The 23266-nt window shown below is 42.2% G+C and overlaps 1 protein-coding gene across 3 annotated transcripts in view; it reads right to left on the bottom strand.

Moving 5' to 3' along the window:
• The window catches only part of mrtfba (myocardin related transcription factor Ba), a 39010-nt gene that overhangs the window by 12389 nt on the left and 3355 nt on the right, over positions 1-23266 (bottom strand). For 2 of the 3 annotated variants that reach the window (XM_024387958.2, XM_024387957.2), the window contains 8 exons: positions 20404-20484; positions 8574-8801; positions 3860-3925; positions 3704-3759; positions 3369-3606; positions 2953-3137; positions 1945-2085; positions 1376-1626 (listed from right to left, as the gene is read on the bottom strand). In XM_024387958.2, the coding sequence (XP_024243726.2) occupies positions 1376-1626; positions 1945-2085; positions 2953-3137; positions 3369-3606; positions 3704-3759; positions 3860-3925; positions 8574-8727 (1091 nt within the window). In that variant the 5' untranslated portion in view covers positions 8728-8801; positions 20404-20484. Of the gene's footprint in view, positions 1-1375; positions 1627-1944; positions 2086-2952; positions 3138-3368; positions 3607-3703; positions 3760-3859; positions 3926-8573; positions 8839-20403; positions 20485-23266 lie in introns of all 3 variants that reach the window. The other variant, XM_024387959.2, reaches the window with a different exon arrangement.

Raw genomic sequence — 23266 nt, 5'->3', positions numbered from 1 at the left:
GGACATTCCCCCTTGGCCTCTTTTCACCGTACTCCTTCTCCTAACTTTAGTTTTACTTCAAAGAAAAAGGCCTCCATCTTCGCAATCAACAGTAGCCTAGGCCAGTGGTTCCCAACCAGGACTCATGAGACCATAGGCTTACTGGTAAAATGCACATGAGGGGGGTTACTTTAGGGGTACTCTGGGCAGAGCAAAATACAGTTGGTGGTACAGTAAGTGAAAAGGGAAGGGAACCACTGGCCTAAACCAAGGCTCCCATCACTCGCATTCTCTCTCTCCCCTCAGCAGCAGGGGCAGCCAGAAACAGTTTCAAATGGACATGATCTATACATTTTATTGAGTTGCAATTGGCTGACACAAATAACAAGCTTACACAGTTCTAATCACTTCCCACACAATTATATCAGACCCGACCCGAGACAAAAGTCTGAATTTAGGACCCGGACCTAGTGTTGGGCGGCATCCAGAATTTCATACTGTCATACCGTTTTTGTACCCTACTGGGGTATAAGGTATTACCGAATATGCACACAAGGGACGCTATTTCAAAAAAATGTATGCCCAAAACAATTTAGGCAACCAGGATCTTGATCCAAGAGAGGAATGAATGTCTCTGCTGTAACCAAGGTTCATCTTGAAATCTAGAAAACTTTGCTAGCAATTTAGAAAACCAAATACATAGCTGGAGCCCTGAGCTGGATATAATTTGACACAGATTTCGTATAGTTATACTTCACTTAAAGGAGAATTCCACCCAAAAACTCTTAGTATTTGTTTCATTCATCCATTGTAGACATACACACAAAATGTTCTGCTGGTCAGCAATCAAGTTTAAGATATTGTATGTAACTTTCAAAATACAGAAATCATCACCATATGATGTAAAACACAGCATCATATGATGCTAAATGCCTCATACAGGGATGATTTCTGTATTTTGAAAGTTACATACAGTATCTTGAAAACTTGATTGCTGACAAGCAAAACTTTGTGACTATGTCAACAATGGACTAAAGAAAAATACCAAAATATAGTTTTTAGGTGGAATTTTCCTTTAAGTTACAAGCAGTGGCGTAGCACGCACACCAGCGAGGCGGGGGTGCCGCTAACTCCCCGGTATTGAAAATCATACCATCTGTATTTTTAAAAATATACTGTTTATACCGTAAACCAGGGTATCGCCCAAGCCTACCCGGACCCGCTCGGGTCGGATCTCGGAATTTCAGGTCTGTTGAGCCTCTGGGGCAAATGCTAAATTATATCACATTTTCACTTAGTCCCTCACTGACAAAGTGGAGATTGGACTTAGGTGGAAGTTTCGATTTGACCCCAGGAGTATTATTTGTTTTGCCCTGATATGACAGTAATATCCTACTTTAAGGGTGCTGGGAGGATGGTGTGGTAGTTGTAGTGCTGCTGCTGCTGTTGGTTGAGGATCTGCAGCTGGAGGAAGAGTTGCTGCTGGTGGAGGATCTTGGCGTAGGATGAGTCCATGGGGGCATCGCTGGCCTCCTGTTTCTGGTCTGGGGGGACATACTGGTGGTACTTTAACTTCTTGACCCGGGGCTTTGGGTCCTTGCCCTTCTTACTGCGATTCCTCTCTCCCGGCTGTTTGGGCTGGCTCTGCTGTGGGATGAGAGAAGAGAAACATCAAGATAAAGAAGATGCACATGATTGAAAACTAGTCAGTCTGCCTTAGACTTGTTTTAATGAACAGGGACAAGGGCTGACAATCTGTGTTTAGAAGTGACTCAAGTACTGTTTTTTTTCTATGACTGAAAGATGACAATCCAGATTTTAGTACAGAGAGATAGATTTACATTTATTTATTCAGTGATTTGGTTTCAATGCTAGTTCAAAGACTGAGCTTTTGTTTCAATGTGAAGTTTGATGTTTAGAAAGTATACTTTCCTAAACAGTAGACAGAACAATGTGTCTGCTTACTTTCACTAGGGTGGGCCCTGGCTTTGAAGGAACGACAGTGATGATAGGCTGAGACGCGGGTGCTGGGCGACTGACTGGCAGCTCTTGGGTGGAGAGAGCTTTGAGGAAGTCTGCCGTTGCCTGGGTGACAACAGGAAAGGGCTGGGATAGAAGAACAGATTTCAGTCATAACTAAGCATACAACTTACATAACTAAGTTTCTTGTTAATAATTTGCATTTCTCTGAACATTTACTTAAATTATTACAATCATTCAGGGGTAGATAAAGAATGTGAGGTATGATTAGGGTTGCAAAGCTACTGGTAATTTACCAAAGTTAATTTGATCATTTATACTTGGATAACTTTAAAAAAATAAATGTATTCATATACATATTCATTTTTTATAAATTTGTGTCCATATTTTCCATGAGTTTCTAGTCCAGGTTTCCCTACTCCAGTCCTCAAGTTCCACCATCAGCACACATTTTTGTTGTAGCCCGAGACAAACTCACCTGATTCAACTCATTGTGAGCTTGATGATTCATTGACAAGTTGAATCAGGTGTGCTTGTCCACGGCTACAACAAATGTGTACTTGGAGGGTAGCCGAGGACTGGAGTTGGGAAACACTGCTCTAGTGGATAGACCATGTTGTTCAAGAGAAAATAGCCTAAGTAATGAAAAAAAGCATCTAAAATCAACATCATTTTCAATTAACTGAAAGTCTTTCAACTATTAACTTTTTTCACAGCTGCCACCAGTTTGGTGGCAAAACATTGATAAAAGACAGACATTGTAAAATAAATAACTGTAAAGAAATATACAATATATTGGTATAAATACCAATGGTATTAATCTTATAAAATTCCCCCCCAAAACTCGATAGCTACCAAAATTCAAGTATTTTACTGGTAAACTCTGAAAGTTTCAAGTAATATACCTTCTCTTTGCAACTCTAGGTTTGATGAAGCATATGTATTATCCTTCATAAGGAAATTCAAGTGGATAAAGAACCTCCCATGTCCTACCTGTAGGATTGTGTGGTTGTTGGTGATTGTGGGCAGCGGTGGTGGGCAGGGGGCCTCTAGGGCCCGAGGTTCCCCAGGGGAGGGTGTGGAGGCCTTGGACTCATGGCTGGCCGGCTGCTCTGGAGACAGGGCGTCCCCGCTGTCCTCATCAAACCCGTACGTGTCCAGCGCTTTGGGGTAGTTTACTGAGGGACCAACACATTCAACATTAACACAGCACATTAACCAAAAGGTCCATATCAAGTTTATAAAGGGGTAAAGGTGAACAGGCCTCAGAATTCTGTGATTTAGGCAGGTTCAGGCTGCCCATCTAATCGCATTTATTATGATCTAAAAAACAAACCTGATCCTAATTCAGCACTCCTACACTCAGACTCCTGATACGGCTCCATATCACTTTCTCTACCAGGCCTTACCAATGATGGCCTCCTTGACGCTGGGTTCTACAGGCAGAATGTTCTTTTCTACCAGTTCCATGGGGCCGGGGCGCTGGGCCAGCTTCTCATTCAGGTCGTCAGCCAGCCTGGCCCTCTTCAGCTTCATCTGGGTGGCCTGCAGGGAGGGCTCTGCCCCAGTCTCCTTAAGGATGTGCATTCTGACCAGTTCAGATCTCTCTGGTCGGCTGCGGATCTTGTGTTTCAGGAAGTTTTCAGTCTGGGAAAGGGAAAACGGGGACAGGGCATTTTCAAGAAATGTCCATACAAGAACACGGAATATATTGGGGAATGTATTTGCAAGGCTGAGCTCTTACCCTGGCTCTCTCCAGGCTGCGTATCTGCTCATGAAATGCCGCTGGGCTCTTTAGAGCTGCATGGGGAGAAACACATTGTCAGCTTCTCAACAGACACCTCTAACGCGAACACATAACTCAATTATGACTACATAAAGTGGCAGTGCCCATACTCACGAGGCATGATGCCCTGGTCTACCAGCTGCTCACGGGTGCGTCTCTGCTGTAGCCTCAGCTGAAGGACTGTTGGGGGAGGGGGGCGAGAGAGAAATGTAGACACAACCAGAAACTGCCTGCATCTGCGGGTCTGAAGTCATCATGAGTAACTGAGGCTTTCACAAGAGGATGTGGTTCTGTTAGAACGCTAGACACACAGACCAGCAGAGTTTGGACTCCCACGGCCACAACAACTGACTTCCTTTACCACCAGCAGTGGTTAACAAGCCTGGTTGGTTTCACTTGAATCCCTTTTCTGAACAATAAATTCATAACTTAATACCGTTTCATTCTTTGTTCTTTTTAGCTGCAGCCAAGGCTAATCAAATCCGGCACAAACTCATTTCAATAATCAAAAGCATTTGAAAATTGTACAGGAACAAATATCAGGGGGAATTGTGATTTCTCTCAAATAGCTAAACATGTAAAACATGATTTCAAACAGCTAAATCAGCTAGCCTAAATGTACTTGATTACTAGGCTTGGGCGGTATCTAGATTTTCATACCGTCATTCTCTCATCCCGGGATTTATGGTATTACCGGCATAGCACACAAGAAAAGCCCATTGGGCCTCTAGTACCAGAAAGCTAACAAAATTAGCATACTAATAGCGAGATCACATAGACGCTGTCAGCTAAATGCTAACGAGTGAAAACGAACATAAACTAAATAGCAAACACAGCAAAATACAGATCATAAAGTTATACAAGCATAGCCAATAGCTACCAAATGTCATTTTCGGTGAATGTGAACATTTACATGCGAAAGGGAATGAGAGAAATTGTGCAAATGAACAAAGTTATGATGTGCTGCTCTTCAGAAAAGCATGGGAGGAAAAACACTAGTAGGAAGCACAGGGAAGAAATAACTCATCCAGAGCTTTATAGACATAGGCTAACTGATGGCAAACATTTAGTAGTGAATTGCATACAAGTGTAACATCACCTCATGTGCACCGCACAACAGAGATTCGCCGATAGAACGCTACGGACTCACCAGGTCGCTTTCTCCCGTTATGCTATTTACAAAAAACATGTGACTGGCTCATCTGAGATAAGCTTCTTACTGTAAAGTAATGTGACAGGTGGAATGAAGAATACAGTCTGCTCAATCTCCTAACATATGCACACGTTGATTGCAGGTATTAACTTAAAAAGTAGCTATGAATATTTATTGAAAAACTTCAAAGAAATCATTGAAAGTATTTTAATATTTAGCCTATTTTGACAGGGTAGACAAAGATACCTATGTCTCTTTTCTAAATGTGCCCTCTAGAATACAATATAAAAATACAGAAAATATATACAGTGCATTCGGAAAGTATTCAGACCCCTTAACATAACATTTTGTTACATTACAGCCTTATTCTAAAAATGATTAAATTGTTAGTTTTTCTCATCAACCTACACACAACACCCCATAATGAAAAACAGAATTGACTATTTTACATGTACTCAGACCCTTTGCTATGACTCCACATTGAGCTCAGGTGCATCCTGTTTCCATTGATCATGCTTGAGATGTTTCTACAACTTCATTGGGGCGGCAGGGTAGCCTAGTGGTTAGAGCGTTGGACTAGTAACCGGAAGGTTGCAAGTTCAAATCCCAGAGCTGACAAAGTACAAATCTGTCGTTCTGCCCCTGAACAGGCAGTTAACCCACTGTTCCTAGGCCGTCATTGAAAATAAGAATTTGTTCTTAACTGACTTGCCTAGTTAAAATAAAAAATTGGAGTCCACCTGTGGTAAATTCAATAGATTGGACTAAAGGTCGACCGATTAAATCGGAATGGCCGAATATTTAGGGCCGATTTCAAGTTCATATACAAATCGGTAATCAGCATTTTCGTACACGATCATGGCCGATTACATTGCACTCCACGAGGAGACTGCGTGGCAGGTTGACTACCTGTTATGCGATTGCAGCAAGGAGCCAAGGTGCTAGCTAGCATTAAACGTATCTTGTAAAACACAAATCACATTTAACATAATCACTAGTTATTAAACTAGTAATATCGTTGACCATGTGTAGTTACCTAGCTTGTCCTGCGTTGCATATAATCGATGCGGCGCCTGTTAATTTATCATTGAATCATAGCCTTCTTCGCCAAACGGGTGATTGCACCGAACCCGTTAGCGGGATTCAATTCGACAACATACGGTGATCGCTACATAGTCATATTAAACATTCATGAAAACACAAGTGTCTCACATGTTTCGAAAGCCTAGAATCTTGCTAATCCAACTGCGTTGTCAGATTTTAAAAAGGATTTACTGCGAAAGAATACAATGCGATTATCTGAGGACAGAGCCCCATAAAAAAAACTATTTCAACCAGCACAGGCGTAACAAAATCCCAAATTGCAATAAAATAAATCTTTTACCTTTGACGATCTTCCTGTTTGCAATCTCAATGCTCATTGTTACACAATGAAAGGTCTTTTGTTTGATAATCAATTTTTGTAGCCTAACAAAACATTGTGAACCGCTTGTCGTGAATTCCGTCTCATTCAATTTTCGACGACACATTCGATGTAAATACACACACTAAACGTGACTTCTCACTGATGACGTTGAGACTGGTGTTTTGCGGGTACTATTTAATGAAGCTGCCAGTTGAGGACTTGTGAGGAGTCTGTTTCTCAAACTAGACACTAATGTACTTGTCCTCTTGCTCAGTTGTGCACCGGGGCCTCCCACTCCTCTTTCTATTCTGGTTAGAGCCAGTTTGCGCTGTTCTGTGAAGGGAGTAGTACACATCGTTGTGCCAGATCTTCAATAGTCTTCATTTCTCAGAACAAGAATAGACTGACGAGTTTCAGTAGAAAGCTTTGTTTCTAGCCATGTTGAGCCTGTAATCGAACTCACAAATGCTGATGCTCCAGATACTCAACTAGTCTAAAGGCCAGTTTTATTGCTTCTTTAAATCAGAACAGCAGTTTTGAGCAGTGCTATCATATTGCAAAAGGGTTTTTAAAATGATAAACTTAGATTAGCTTACACAACGTGCCATTGGAACACAGGAGTGATAGTTGCTGATAATGGGCCTCTGTAGATATTCCATTTAAAAAATATATTTTTAAAATCAGCAGTTTACAGCTACAAGTCATTTACAACATTAACAATGTCTACACTATTTATGATCATTTTGATGTTATTTTTAAAAAATGGACAAACATTTTTTTTGCTTTTCTTTCAAAACAAGGAAATCTCTAAGTGACCCCAAACTTTTGAACAGTAGTGTAACTATCGTGATAATATCGTATTCCTGCAGTTCCTGGCAATTCCCAGCCCTAACACACACACACCGAATCAGAGAGCGAGAGCGAGAGCGAGCCACACACACTAAGCTGTGGGTCAGCTCAGTGACCACAGTCCAGGTCAGCTCAGAGGGTGAGAGATTCTGACTAGGATTCCAAGGAGTCTGACATGCTTGACACTTTCACCACTCCCCTGTGACTCAACTTCCAACAGTACAACGTCTGAAGTGCATGGGATGTGTTAATGATGAATCAGAATCTGGGTTTACATGAAACGTTGAATATGGAGATTCTCCTTTAAGCCTAGGAAGCAGCCATTCAATTTACCATTCACCAGCATTTCAAGCTTAATGTCAAAATACATTTGGTACTTACCAAGGAATGGGGTTTTGCTGAGCAACTATAGTCATTACTTAGACTAAATTCACATGAGCCAAATCCACCTCTTCTGCATCTCAAATAACACCTGATTTTTTCCAGCAAAGGCATTTTTTTCTCTCTCAGTTGCATGCAACTTATTTAGACATTTTATGGAAGTACCTACCGGTCGTAAGGGCAGTAATGACGATAGTTGCTCAGCGAAACTCCATTCTTTGGTAAATATTATAATCCTCGCCGTCTCATCTTTTAAAATACATAAAGTCCTCCATTTACCTCACTCCGACTACCAAAAAAATAGCAAAGTTACCCAATTGGGGGAGGGAGGGGGTCAACCTCGTCGCGTGCAGTGCTCAAGTTCAGGACGGCTGGCAGTCAAAACCCATAAAACGCTGTGAAGTGCAGAGCCTGAGCTATGATGTAATATATAGCATGTTACTGAGCTGGAGGGTTCCAATTTATACACTTATCAGTACCTACATCTGCTATTTTTAACCCATATACAAGTGTTAAAAGACCAATCACAGTTGTAAAGACACTATAAACATGATTATGGCAGGTTCACTGGAGTTCCATCTTCCAGGCTTTGAGTAAGAAGGTCTTTTCAAGCATAGCACTGCTCAAGTGAGCAACCAATCAACCACATCTATCACAGTGGAGCAAAACAAAATGATCATTATGTATGAGAAACAGACTGCCTGTGTAGGGTGACCAATATAAAATCAGTCTGACTGATATCCTAAAGCCATCTAAGCTGTCATTAGGAACTGGCAAACAGAATGGCGTTTCTAAAGCCCCATTCAAACCAGTAATCATGTGCTCATTCATCAGTGCCATAGCCATACGCATAGAGCTGCCAGAACAACAACTGTGCAATGTGAGTAGATCGCCTGCATGCTACAAAGCTGATTAGTCTTTTTCACTGTGAGAGTCAGCTGAGAACATCCAGTGAGTACAGATGGTCACAACTCAAAACCAAAAAGGACAATCAATTTGACGATCACCATAGTGTGTGCTTGTTTCTCCTCCCCACTCACCGTTCTTGCGTTCGTTGAGGGGGGGCAGGTTGTTGCTGGGCTGTAGGGTCAGCTCCTCCAGCTCATGGGTGACCGCCTCACTCTGGGGACTGGGCACCAGCAGACCCAACATCTCATAATCCCCCTCTGCTCTGGGCAGCCCCTGGGGCTCCATCTCCACAGGGGGAAATCAGGGGCTTCCTAGTAACCAGCAGGGGCAGTTACCGTCCCGGTGTGATGTCACGATCTCTGCATGGGAAGAGAGAATAGGATCTTTTTTCCCCATCTGTTTTTTTACAAGACAAAGAACAGAACAGGGACATGTTCAAAGGCTAAATCAACTTTTACACTTGTAAATTAGTAAAGAATGTTCCAACATGCCCTGGGATAAGAGTGTTCTTCTAAACTCCCTACTGGGAGTGGTGGTGTGGAATACAGAACCTGGAAGACTTCTAACCATATTATTCATTTAGGAGGTATTGGTGTGTGTGTGTGTGTGTGTGTGTGTGTGTGTGTGTGTGTGTGTGTAAAATACCCATTTTAACCAACAGTTATAAGAAAGAAGCTCAGTCAATAAGATGAATCGTGTCCAGAGTTGCCTAACTGATGGTGGTTTGAAACCGTGGGAATGGAAAGACAACACTAGAACCGCCATAGGCCACTGAAAAAAAAACATCTGCCAAAAAAAATAAGCTATCCTGCTCCTTCCATGACTTTTCCTAAATGTTTGTATTTTACACTGCTCATGTGTCTGAATTTTGAAATCACAAACAGAAAAGTATTGAGCCTTTTTACCAGTTCACACCTATTCCCAACGTAACCCCCCATGACAATGTGCTATAGGATGTTGGTACCCAGCCAGGCGCTAATGAGTCTCTCTCCTCACTGAATGACAAACGGATGAATGGATGATAATTGTGCACCTTAATTCACAATTAAATTTAAAATTTGGCCTAACTGAATGATGAGGGTAAAGAGGTTGATTTCATTTAGAAAGACAATAGTGTAATGAGGAGTTTGTGTATGCCTATTCCTCAGCAAATAATTTGTCCACGCACCTTGCGGGTTGATACTAGAGGTCGACCGATTATGATTTTTCAACGCCAATACCGATTATTGGAGGACCAAAAAAGCAAATAACGATGACGCACAACGAAGAGCTGCTGGCAAAACACACGAAAGTGCTGTTTGAATGAATGTTTACGCGCCTGCTTCTGCCTACCCCCGCTCAGTCAGATACTTGTATGCTCAGTCAGATTATATGCAATGCAGGACACGCTAGATAATATCTAGTAACGCACAAACTACTGAATATAAGATCAGCGTCAACTCACCATCAGTACGACCAAGAATATGTTTTTCGCGACGCGGATCCTGTGTTCTGCCTTTCAACCAGGACAACGGAATGGATCCTATGCGGCGACCCAAAAAAACGACTCCGAAAAAGAGGGAAACGAGGCGGTCTTCTGGTCAGACTCCGGAGACGGGCACATCGTGCACCACTCCCTAGCATTCTTCTCGCCAATGTCCAGTCTCTTGACAACAAGGTTGATGAAATCCGAGCAAGGGTAGCATTCCAGAGGGACATCAGAGACTGTAACGTTCTTTGCTTCACGGAAACATGGCTCACTGGAGAGACGCTATCGGAGTCGGTGCAGCCAGCTGGTTTCTCCACGCATCGCGCCGACAGAAACAAACATCTTCCTGGTAAGAAGAGGGACGGGGGCGTATGCCTTATGGCTAACGAGACGTGGTGTGGTCACAAAAGCATACAGGAACTCAAGTCCTTCTGTTCACCGGATTTAGAATTCCTCACAATCAAATGTGGACCGTATCTACCAAGGGAATTCTCTTCGATTATAATCACAGCTGTATATATTCCCCCCCAAGCAGACACATCGATGGCTCTGAACGAACTTTATTTGACTCTTTGCAAACTGGAATCCATACATCCTGAGGCTGCATTCATTGTAGCTGGGGATTTTAACAAGGCTAATCTGAAAACAAGACTCCCTAAATTGTATCAGCATATCGATTGCGCAACCAGGGCTGGCAAAACCTTGGATCACTGCTATTCTAACTTCCGCGACGCATATAAGGCCCTGCCCCGCCCTCCTTTTGGAAAAGCTGACCACGACTCCATTTTGTTGATCCCTGCCTACAGACAGAAACTAAAACAAGAAGCTCCCACGCTGAGGTCTGTTCAACGCTGGTCCGACCAATCTGATTCCACACTCCAAGACTGCTTCCATCACGTGGACTGGGATATGTTTCGTATTGCGTCAGACAACAACATTGACGAATACGCTGATTCGGTGTGCGAGTTCATTAGAACGTGCATTGAAGATGTCGTTCCCATAGCAACGATTAAAACATTCCCAAACCAGAAACCGTGGATTGATGGCAGCATTCGCGTGAAACTGAAAGCGTGAACCACTGCTTTTAATCAGGGCAAGGCGACCGGAACTATGACCGAATACAAACAGTGTAGCTATTCCCTCCGCAAGGCAATCAAACAAGCTAAGCGTCAGTACAGATACAAAGTAGAATCTCAATTCAACGGCTCAGACACAAGAGGCACGTGGCAGGGTCTACAGTCAATCACGGACTACAAGAAGAAATCCAGCCCAGTCACGGACCAGGATGTCTTGCTCCCAGGCAGACTAAATAACTTTTTTGCCCGCTTTGAGGACAATACAGTGCCACTGACACGGCCTGCAAGGAAAACATGCGGACTCTCCTTCACTGCAGCCGAGGTGAGTAAGACATTTAAACGTGTTAACCCTCGCAAGGCTGCAGGCCCAGACGGCATCCCCAGCCGCGCCCTCAGAGCATGCGCAGACCAGCTGGCCGGTGTGTTTACGGACATATTCAATCAATCCCTATACCAGTCTGCTGTTCCCACATGCTTCAAGAGGGCCACCATTGTTCCTGTTCCCAAGAAAGCTAAGGTAACTGAGCTAAACGACTACCGCCCGTAGCACTCACTTCCGTCATCATGAAGTGCTTTGAGAGACTAGTCAAGGACCATATCACCTCCACCCTACCTGACACCCTAGACCCACTCCAACTTGCTTACCGCCCAAATAGGTCCACAGACGATGCAATCTCAACCACACTGCACACTGCCCTAACCCATCTGGACAAGAGGAATACCTATGTGAGAATGCTGTTCATCGACTACAGCTCGGCATTCAACACCATAGTACCCTCCAAGCTCGTCATCAAGCTCGAGACCCTGGGTCTCGACCCCGCCCTGTGCAACTGGGTACTGGACTTCCTGACAGGCCGCCCCCAGGTGGTGAGGGTAGGCAACAACATCTCCTCCCCGCTGATCCTCAACACTGGGGCCCCACAAGGGTGCATTCTGAACCCTCTCCTGTACTCCCTGTTCACCCACGCCTCCAACTCAATCATCAAGTTTGCGGACGACACAGTGGTAGGCTTGATTACCAACAACGACGAGACGGCCTACAGGGAGGAGGTGAGGGCCCTCGGAGTGTGGTGTCAGGAAAATGACCTCACACTCAACGTCAACAAAACTAAGGAGATGATTGTGGACTTCAGGAAACAGCAGAGGGAACACCCCCCCCTATCCACATCGATGGAACAGTAGTGGAGAGGGTAGTAAGTTTTAAGTTCCTCGGCGTACACATCACAGACAAACTGAATTGGTCCACTCACACAGACAGCATCATGAAGAAGGCGCAGTAGCGCCTCTTCAACCTCAGGAGGCTGAAGAAATTCGGCTTGTCACCAAAAGCACTCAAACTTCTACAGATGCACAATCGAGAGCATCCTGGCGGGCTGTATCACCGCCTGGTACGGCAACTGCTCCGCCCACAACCGTAAGGCTCTCCAGAGGGTAGTGACATCTGCACAACGCATCACCGAGGGCAAACTACCTGCCTTCCAGGACACCTACACCACCCAATGTTACAGGAAGGCCATAAAGATCATCAAGGACAACAACCACCCGAGCCACTGCCTGTTCACCCCGCTATCATCCAGAAGGCGAGGTCAGTACAGGTGCATCAAAGCTGGGACCGAGAGACTGAAAAACAGCTTCTATCTCAAGGCCATCAGACTGTTAAACAGCCACCACTAACATTGAGTGGCTGCTGCCAACACACTGACTCAACTCCAGCCACTTTAATAAATGGGAATTGATGGGAAATGTAAATATATCACTAGCCACTTTAAACAATGCTACCTTATATGTTTACATACCCTACATTATTCATCTCATATGCATACGTATATACTGTACTCTATATCATCGACTGCATCCTTATGTAATACATGTATCACTAGCCACTTTAACTATGCCACTTTGTTTACATACTCATCTCATATGTATATACTGTACTCGATACCATCTACTGTATCTTGCCTATGCTGCTCTGTACCATCACTCATTCATATATCCTTATGTACATATTCTTTATCCCCTTACACTGTGTATAAGACAGTAGTTTTGGAATTGTTAGATTACTTGTTAGATATTACTGCATTGTCGGAACTAGAAGCACAAGCATTTCGCTACGCTCGCATTAACATCTGCTAACCATGTGTATGTGACAAATAAAATTTGATTTGATTTGATTTGAGTAATATCAACCATGTGTAGTTAACTGGTGATGATTGATTGTTTTTTATAAGATAAGTTTAATGCTAGCTAGCAACTTACCGTGGCTTACTGCATTCGCGTAACAGGCAGTCTCCTTGTGGAGTGCAACGAGAGAGAGGCAGGTTGTTATTGCGTTGGACTAGTTAACTGTAAGGTTGCAAGATTGGATCCCCCGAGCTGACAAGGTGAAAATCTGTCGTTCTGCCCCTGAACAAGGCAGTTAACCCACCGTTCCTAGGCTGTCATTTTAAATAAGAATGTGTTCTTAACTGACTTGCCTAGTTAAATAAAAAGGTATAATGTTTATTTATTTATAAACATTTTTTTTTAAATTGTATTTATTTAAATCGGCACCCAAAAATACCGATTTCCGATTGGTATGAAAACTTGAAAATCGGCCATTCCGATTAATTGGTCGACCTCTAGTTGATACCATTTTCTTATGTTTTACTTTGTAAAAAGAAGCGGTTATGGAACAGTTATATTTACTATAACTATTACTAATCAAATGTATTGTAAGGGAAAGTAAAACATGCTGTGTTGCAGTAGGCAGAAAACGATGCCAGTCATCCTGCACAGCCGGCTCATCATAAGTACACATTTTCACACACAAGAGTTAGCCCATAGACAATATTAAATTGACAATCTGATGAGTGACTATATTAGGCCTATCAGTTAACAAATTGTACATGAATAGATGGGTGCATCATCTGTAATAGAGAGATGCAGGGAAAGGAGCATAACTTTATAAAATCCTCCTTCCGAGTCACATGCAGGTAAAACATTTTAATTCCTATATAGTATTAGAAAGAGCTCAAAATTAAGAGGTGCAGCTTGATTTCCAAATTTCACTTTTCCCAAGAATATCCATGCATTCAGCACATGACCACTCGCGCAGCAGCATTGATCTGGCTACTACGCAAACACTAGTAACAAACTTAAAATGTAAATATGCTATTCTGTCGTCAATGTCTGAACAGGCGATAGAAACGCAATGGTGCATGTTACTTCAATGAACTGGAGGGTGATTGATTGATCTGAATGATGAGTGTGAATAGGATGATTGAATTTATAACAGTGTAATGAAGAATTGTGGGTGGTCTAATTATTTTATTATGAAAAGACTGGAAATGGTATATAATTTCCCCTTGCAGAGGCAAATCAGACACTTAGTACAACATACAGTGTGTAGTTCACAATGGCAAGCCGAACCAAAACAAATGGACGCACTGACAGCATTGTAAATGCTGCAGAAAATAGCAAGAGTTGGATTGGCGATTGAGCTCGAAATAGACTTTGCTGATGAAGAGTCTTCATCGTACTCTGATGTTGACTTCGAGCCTCGCCGCAGAGAAACCAGAACAGAGCCAACGGAGACGGTGATCCCAACTGCCAAGAGACAGGAGTCTGGGAGGGACTTGCCACAAATTCTTATTTACAATGATGGCCTACCTGGCCTCCCCTAACTCGGACGACGCTGGGCCAAATTGTCCGCCGCCCTATGGGACTCTCCATCACAGCCGGTTGTGGTACAGCCTGGGATAGAACCAGGGTCTGCAGTGCCACCTCTAGCACTGAGATGCAGTTCCTTAGACTGCAGCGCTACTCGGGAGCCGTTTGTAGAATTATACAAAACATATCCTTGACTATCTAAACACTATTGTTATTTAATTATACATTTGCACAAATATTTCTTCATGCAATTAATTCTTTCTAATAGTTTATGCACTATTTATCAAGCGTTGGTGCATATGTTTGCACACCTTGCGGGTTGATATGCATCTGATGCAGTGGTGGAAAAAGTACCCAATTGTTATACTTGAGTAATGACAAGTAAAAGTCACCCAGTGAAATACTACTTGAGTGAAAGTCTAAAAGTATTTGGTTGTAAATATACTTAAGAATCAAAATTAAATGTAACCGCTCAAATATACAGGATCAGTGTCTCTATACCGTGACAGTTGCGCTAATGTGATTAGCATGACAGTTGTAACAGCAAACTTTCCAGGACATAGACATGTATTATACGGGCAGAAAGCTGACCTTCTTGCTAATTTAACTACACTCTCCAATTTACAGCAGGTATTACAGTGAAAGAATGCCATGCTATCGTTTGAGGAGAGTGCACAGTTATGTACTTTAAAATGTATAAATAAACCAAATTAGGCACATTTGGGCAGACTTGATACAACATTTTGAACAGTAATGCAATGAATGGTTCATTGGCTCAGTCTAAAATGTTGCACACACACACACACACACACACACACACACACACAGCTGCCATCTATTGGCCAAAATATTGTGGCTTAGGAGTCATATAATGGCCCTTCTTTTGCATTTCAAAGGAACAAAAAATAAATAGAAAAGTTTTTCTTTGTATTATCTTTTACCAGATTTAATGTGTTATATTCTCCTACATGAATTTCACATTTCCACAAACTTCAAAGTGTTTCCTTTCAAATGGTATCAACAATATGCATGTCCTGAGTTACAGGCAGTTAGAGTTGGGCGTGTCATTTTAGGTGAAATTATAAAAGGGGGGTACGATCCTTAAGAGGTTTTAAAGTAAAAGTATAAACCATTTCACATTCCTTATATTAAGCAAACTTGAGGGCATAATTTTCTTTTTTTATTTAGGATAGCCAGGGGCACACTCCAACACTAATTTACAAACAAAACATGTGTTTAGCGAGTCCGCCAGATCAGAGGCAGTAGGGATAACCAGGGATGTTCTCTTGATATGTGTATTAATTGGACAATTTTCCTGTCCTGCTAAGCATTCAAAATGTAACAAGTACTGTTGGGTGTCTGGGAAAATGTGGAGTAAAAAGTACTTTTTTTTGGAATGTAAATGAAGTAAAAGTTGTCAAAAATAGTAATGTACAGATACCCCAAAAAACTACTTAGGTAGTACTTCACACCACTGATCTGATGCATATGATAAATGGGATGCCCAGCAACGTTCTCTAGCGGGTACCTATAGGCTGAAAGGCCAGGCAGTTCTAGTTTTAAGGGAAAAAAGATCAAACAATTTGGCAACTATAGTTCCGAATAACCGGTTTATGATGATGGTTCCGGGTCTCACCATCAGCTCCGTTCAGCCATTCAAACCACATCCATCTAGGGCTAAGGGGCACATTCCTGACATGTTGGTATTGGCATTGCACCATGCAGCTCTGTTCTTACTTTGCTTCACCTATGGACTCAGAAACAGCACCAACATTCCAACCAATGTACCAACTTAAAGGACAAAGATTTTAAAAGCATCTAGGTACATGGCTGTACATGGACTCACACACTTCATAACTTTTGTTTACAACAACCACTTTTTTTTTAAATGTAAAAACCTGTAACCAACTTTAGAATACAATACTTGAGACCATATCAGGGATTTTCTGTGAATCCCTTGAGGATTGTTGATTCTCCACATAGAAACATCCCTCTCTTCGTTCATTACTGTTGCCATTCCATTGCTGTGGTCCAATCGTTTCAATAACTTAACTGTTACATCTGTGGGATAATAAACATCATCTTACATGGTCCAGAAGACAGTGATTTGAGAGCAGCCACTCCTTAAATAACCACTGTTGCTAAGAGACCCACCAGTCTCACCCAGACACACAAATACAGAAGACAACCACTGTTCTGCCATGTCTGACTTTAGCGTGCCTCAAGAGACAGATATCCATTATCAGTATCTACGGTTATGTTTTCTTATGTTTTCTTTTCCAAGAAAAACTGGTGACAGTGGGGACACTAGATACTACAGACGTCGATGATTAACCAAGCAGCTATCAACCCCTCTATGCATTGGTTTACATGACTGTCAATCTACAGCAGTCTTTATTTCAGATCACAGGTACTGACCAAAGTGTCAACAAAAGTACATCTAAACACACAAATATTCACATTAAGAGGCAAGCAATTTCTATAACCTGGTCAGTCAGCACTAGTCTTCCACCTCTCCTCAGCCAAACAGAGGTAGTCGAGCCCACCACATGAGCCAGTTAAAAAACTTTATCATGAGGCTCTGGGTATTCAACGTATTATGTCACTGGAGACTAGACCCAGGTTAGAACAATAACGTCAGTCTGTCTGGTAGAGGAAAGATGGGCTGGAGACTAGACCCAGGTTAGAACAATAACGTCAGTCTGTCTGGTAGAGGAAAGATGGGCTGGAGACTAGACCCAGGTTAGAACAATAACGTCAGTCTGTCTGGTAGAGGAAAGATGGGCTGGAGACTAGACCCAGGTTAGAACAATAACGTCAGTCTGTCTGGTAGAGGAAAGATGGGCTGGAGACTAGACCCAGGTTAGAACAATAACGTCAGTCTGTCTGGTAGAGGAAAGATGGGCTGGAGACCGACTGTGATATTAGGGTTGCGCTGAAGAGGGTGCAAGTTTCTGTACATAGCAGAAAACCCATTAGAGATTTAATGAATAGAGCTGAGATGATCCCCAACTCCACATGACATGATCCCTTACTAAGTTGTGTGTGTTCTAGGGATGTGGCGGTCATGACTTTCTGTCAGGCGGTCAGTCAAGAAAAAGACAGAATTGTTTAGATGGTCATACCATGGATAATTTAGCTATTGGATTTAGAATTTTAGAGCCCTTTCAGGTATCCGTTTCTAATTTGTAATAAATTTGCAAACATTTCTAAAAACCTTTTCTTGCTTTGTCATTATGAGGTTGTGTGTAGACTGATGAGGAAAAAACTTATTTAATCAAGTGTAGAATAAAGTTGTTACACAACAAAATTTGTAAAAGTCAAGGGGTCTGAATACTTTGAATGCAAATCCAAATGTATTAGTCACATGCGCCGAATACAACAGATGGAGTAGACCTTACAGTGAAATGCTTACTTACGAGCCCATAACCGATAGTGCAGTTTCAAAAAATATGGATAAGAATAAGAGATAAAGGTAGCAAGTAATTAAAGAGGAGCAGTAAAAAAATAACATACAGGGGGAGCCGGTACAGAGTCAATGTGCAGGGCCACCGGTTAGCGGAGATAGTATGTACATGTAGGTAGAGTTCATTAAAGTGACTATGCATAGATGACAACAGATGGTGGCAGTGGTGTGAAGGGGGGGGACAAGGGTGGCTGGAGTCTGCACTGTATAGGACTATGCGTATTAGAGCTTATGCGTCTGGGTGTTATGAATTAATCATCACCTCAGAAAGCAGGGTCCATTTCATTGTGTTAGGCTGTGAAAAAACATCTACAACAACCATGTTGCCTTACCTCCCTACATTTGCACACATTGTACATAGATTTTTCTATTGTGTTATTGACTGTATGTTTGTTTATGTGTAACTCTGTTGTTGTTTTGTCACACTGCTTTGCTATATCTTCGCCAGGTCGCAGTTGTAAATGAGAACTTGTTCTAAACTGGCCTACCTGGTTAAATAAAAATGTTGTTGAACTTCTTCAAATTGATCAATCACAGTGAGGTGAGTTAAAAGCCTGATACTGTTTCGCAGTTAAGTGTTTGACGTGATTTTTCATTGCATTTACACTAATGTCAGAGTGGTTAGAGGGACAATAGAGCACTGAGTACCAAGCCATTAGCGACCTGATGGTCGTTAGCAAGTTGGCTACTATCAATGCATGTCCAGAGTGTATAAGAGATTACCGTGACTCAATGGTCATGTGGAATTTTACTGTGGTCATGACTGCTGGTGTGGCGGTAATACGGTCAGTGCAACAGCCCTAGTCTGTTCTACACAACATGAGTCTGAAAGTTCCAGTGTTGTGCCCTAGTGAGGGGAGTGCAGCCCGCCACAGCTGGTTCAGAGTTTCTAAAAGAGGACATTTCAAAAGAGACTGTTGAGTCTCAGATTCAGCTCTTAAATTTCACCTGAACTCCTTTTTCCTTTAGTAAGACACCAGATTCCTATCTTCCAGATTTAAGTAGTTGGCCCTAAATATCAGACTTAGGCCTAATATAATTGGAACCAACTCACTGTTCCTAGGCAGTCATTGAAAATAAGAATTTGTTCTTAACTGACTTGCCTACCGTAATTGCTGAACTATAAGCCCCTACTTTATTCCCACGCTTTGAACCTTGCGGTTTATATAATGACGCGGCTAATTTATGGATTTTTCCCGTTTTCACAAGATTCATGCCGCCAAAAAACTGAGCACCGTCACATAATGTGACGTAAAATCGAGCGCGCTCAAACTTCCCATCATTCTGATTACGGTAGTAATTGTCACCCTCATCATGGCAAAGACACGGAGAAATGCATATGATGCAGCTTTCAAGTTGAAGGCGATCGATCTGGCTGTTGGAAAAGGAAATAGAGCTGCTGCATGGGAGCTTGGCCTTAATGAGTCGATGATAAGACGTTGGAAACAGCAGCGTGAGGAACTGACTCAGTGCAAAAAGACAAACCTTTCAGAGGGAAGAAAAGCAGATGGCCCAAAGTAGTTGCAGCCACTCGACATCAGTGTAAATCGTGCATTTAAGGTGGCGCTCCTTGTTCAGTGGGAGTCTTGGATGACAAGTGGGGAGAAATCCTTCACTAAAACGGGCCGCATGCGAAGAGCAACTTATGGTCAAGTCTGCCAGTGGGTTCTGACAGCGTGGAGCATTGTCAAAAAATCCACTATCATCAACAGATTTCGAAAGGCTGGACTGCTGCGTGTTGAAGGGGCAGCATGAGCTCAGCGGGGTATTTGCCTCCGGATGAAAGTGACGAGAGCGACAATGAAAACGATCCAACATCGGATGAAGCAATTGAGGCTATTCAACTCCGACACCAAAGGAGATGACTTCAGTGGTTTCAGTGCACAGGAGGAGGAAGATAGTGACCAAGTTCATTTGTTTCAATGTACCGGTAGGCACCTGCAGCTTATAGACATGTGGGGCGTATTTATGTACAAAATACATATTTTTTTATAATTCAGTGGGTGCGGTTTATATTCAGGTGCGCTTAATAGTCCAGCAATTACGGTAGTTAAATAAAAGGTCAAAAAAATAAAATGTTTTTAAAAATGTAGGTTGATGCAGCCTAATCTTTCTGTTTGAATGGTGAACCTTTTCTACCATGGATTGTTAATTTTTAGTAAAAAGCCTACCTGTTACTAGACAACTGAATGTTGGCCTAAATGTGTTTATATAGCCTAATAGGAGTCTTAATAAAAATGTAAAAAGTAGTGGATTTAGTACCATTTGGTATGGAAACGTTCTGTCATAATGCCATTCCTTACCACCGCTGGAAGAAGGGCTGAAGGAGAAGAGACTTCTGCCTGGGTCCAACTGCTACAGCACACTAAGCCATGGAGACAGACCTGGGAACAGAAGACAGACGATTTCAAATGACATTCTACTACAAACTAGAATTAATGCGCTAACTAAGAAAGCATTTTGTGCAAATTTGAATGACAAAGACCCTGACCACCAACCTTTGTAAGATTTGTATCAGATCAGAAAATCATTAACGCATATGAACACAGCAGTCCCTGCAGCGTAGACTCAAACCAGTGTGATTAGAACGTGTAGTTACAATTGACACAACAGTCAGCATTTGAGCTGGCCACACTTATTTCACAGAAACATTTTACACAAAAAGTCTTTACAATATTATGTCCTCAATGTGAGCAGTTTATTATCTGAACTCGTGTATTTTCTGCACTATGCAATGATATGGGCAGCGACCATGTAATGCTTTTACAACATACAGAAGTTCACTGGTTATCAAGGGGCAAAGTATTGACACGTTTTTTTTGTTTTTTTTTAACTTGAGAGACGAGCTTAAAGGTCTTTACTGACCATAAGTTTCACTTGTCATCATGCAAGCGGTCAGACAAGTTTCTCACACGACTGGCCTATCCGGGTGATGTTTTTTCTCACCTAAATGATCTGAAGCTAGGATTACAGGGACTCTCCACAACTATATTCAATGTGCGGGACAAAATTGATTAAGTTGGAGCTCTTCTCTTGTCTGCATTAACAAGGACAACACACAGGTACTCCAATCATTATGATTTTTTGGGTGCAAATGAACTCAAGTTCACGAACAATGTCAAATGTGAGAATGCGAAGCAACTGAGGGAGTTGGGTACACAATTACGCAGGTACTTTCCCGAGACGGATGACACAACTGGATTCGTTATCCCTTTCATGCCCTGCCTCCAGTCCACTTACCAATATCTGAACAAGCGGTTCTGTGAAAATTGAATTTAAAAATCAGAAGCCACTGCCAGATTTCTGTTTTGGCCTGAGCCGAGTTTGTCCTTCCTTGGCAAATCGCGCTAAGACACTGATGCCCTTTGCAACCATGATTCTCAACCCTCACTATCATGACAACAAAATACAGGCACAGACTGTGTGTGGACAATTATTTAAGACAGACTCTCCAATACAACCAAACTTTGCAGAGTTACGTGCATCCTTTCAAGCCCACCCTTCAAATTAACCTGTGGTGAGTTATTCACAACTTCGATGAACAAATAAGGTTTAATATGTAAGATGGTTAAATAAAGAGCCAGATTATTATTATATTATTATTTGTGCCCTGGTCCTATAAGAACTCTGTCACTTCCCACGAGCCGGGTTGTGACAAAAACTTAACTCATTCTTATGTTTAATAAATGTATCATATAGTGTGTGTGTGGCAGGCTTATAATTACGGGGAAAAAAACAACATTTGTGAGTGTGGTGACCCTGGTGCTAGAGGGGGTACGCAGCTGGAGGTTGAATGTTTGAAGGGGTACGGGATTATAACAAGTTTTGGAACCACTTCTGTGAATTAATGAGGGGGAACATACCTCATTTCAAACTGTTGTTAGAAAATCATTTAATATTGACAGGTTGAAACACACCCTATTGATAATTAGCAGGCAGCATGTCTTGGTTTGAGGGCAGTTGTCCTGTTGCGTAAAAATCACATTTAGGAACAGTGAGTAAATTCTGACATCACACGCATAGGAAAACTCATGCTTGGGGGACCTTTAAGAGATATTATAGTTCACTAGTAAAAAGGACAAAGGGATTGTCTGGTACAGCCATGTGCACCACATCATTGCGCTCTTGCTCTGCTGTATGTGATTCTTGCTAGCGGTCACTCAAATGGCGAGAGGCTGAATCTGATTGGCTGGAACTTGAATTGCTAGGGTGCTGGCCCATGTGGGGGGGAAATGTTATTTATTTATTTATTTTTTAAATGGCACAGCACAACTTCCTGAAGACACTTTCAAACTAGGGATTTTGTGACTAATTGAGGTAACAGTAATTCTGCATGTATAAACTAGACATTGACACACCCAGCCCAAAGCAGAGGATTTTAAAAAAAATACTTAATATAGTTGCCAAAGTATACAGGCTACCTGAGACAAAAAACAGGTATTGCAAAGAAACACTGGGACTGCAGCAGCAAGCGACGGTTGCTATAGCAACAGCATGCTGCGGTCTTTGTGGCGATGGGATGAAGGGTGTTCTGGAGGGGGGAGAAAGAGCTTTGAGAGCATAATGTTTACTGATCATTTTTATTGTTTTATCTCCTTCACTTGCTTTGGCAATAACAACATATGTTTCCCATGCCAATAAAGGACTTACATTGAAATTGAATTGAGAGTCAGAGAGCCAGAGTTTGAGTGTAATGTTTACTATTAATGTTTGTTGTTTATTATCCATTTCACTTGCTTTTGCAATGTAAGCATATGTTTCCCATGCCAACAAAGCCCCTTAAATTGAAAGACACAGAAAGGAGAAACACTAGCGGGACAAGCTCTCACTTACATGAGGGGCTTTTTACTGAAAGGCAGACTGTGACAGTAGCACCAACCAGTTCAAACAAGATACAAAACACCTCAGCTACAGAGGATCTAGTGCACTCTCCTCAGGTCCTGGGCTGCCAATGGCCACAATCAATGCACCCTGGATAGAGAGTGTGCGCGCTCGGGCGTCATGTTAAAACACCTGATTCAACTCATCAAGGTATTGATGATCATTGAATCAGGAGGAGTTTTTATTGTTGGGCTGGAACAAAACAGTGAGCATGCACAAAACTTGTTGCTCTCCAGGAACACAGTTGGTGACTGACCACTGAAGAGCAAGGTCAACAGGTTTGTT

The sequence above is a fragment of the Oncorhynchus tshawytscha genome, linkage group LG25, assembly GCF_018296145.1.
Source record: "Oncorhynchus tshawytscha isolate Ot180627B linkage group LG25, Otsh_v2.0, whole genome shotgun sequence".
Taxonomy (NCBI): domain Eukaryota; kingdom Metazoa; phylum Chordata; class Actinopteri; order Salmoniformes; family Salmonidae; genus Oncorhynchus; species Oncorhynchus tshawytscha.
Note: the sequence above shows the minus strand (reverse complement) of the source record. Positions and strands in the feature narration are given on the sequence as shown.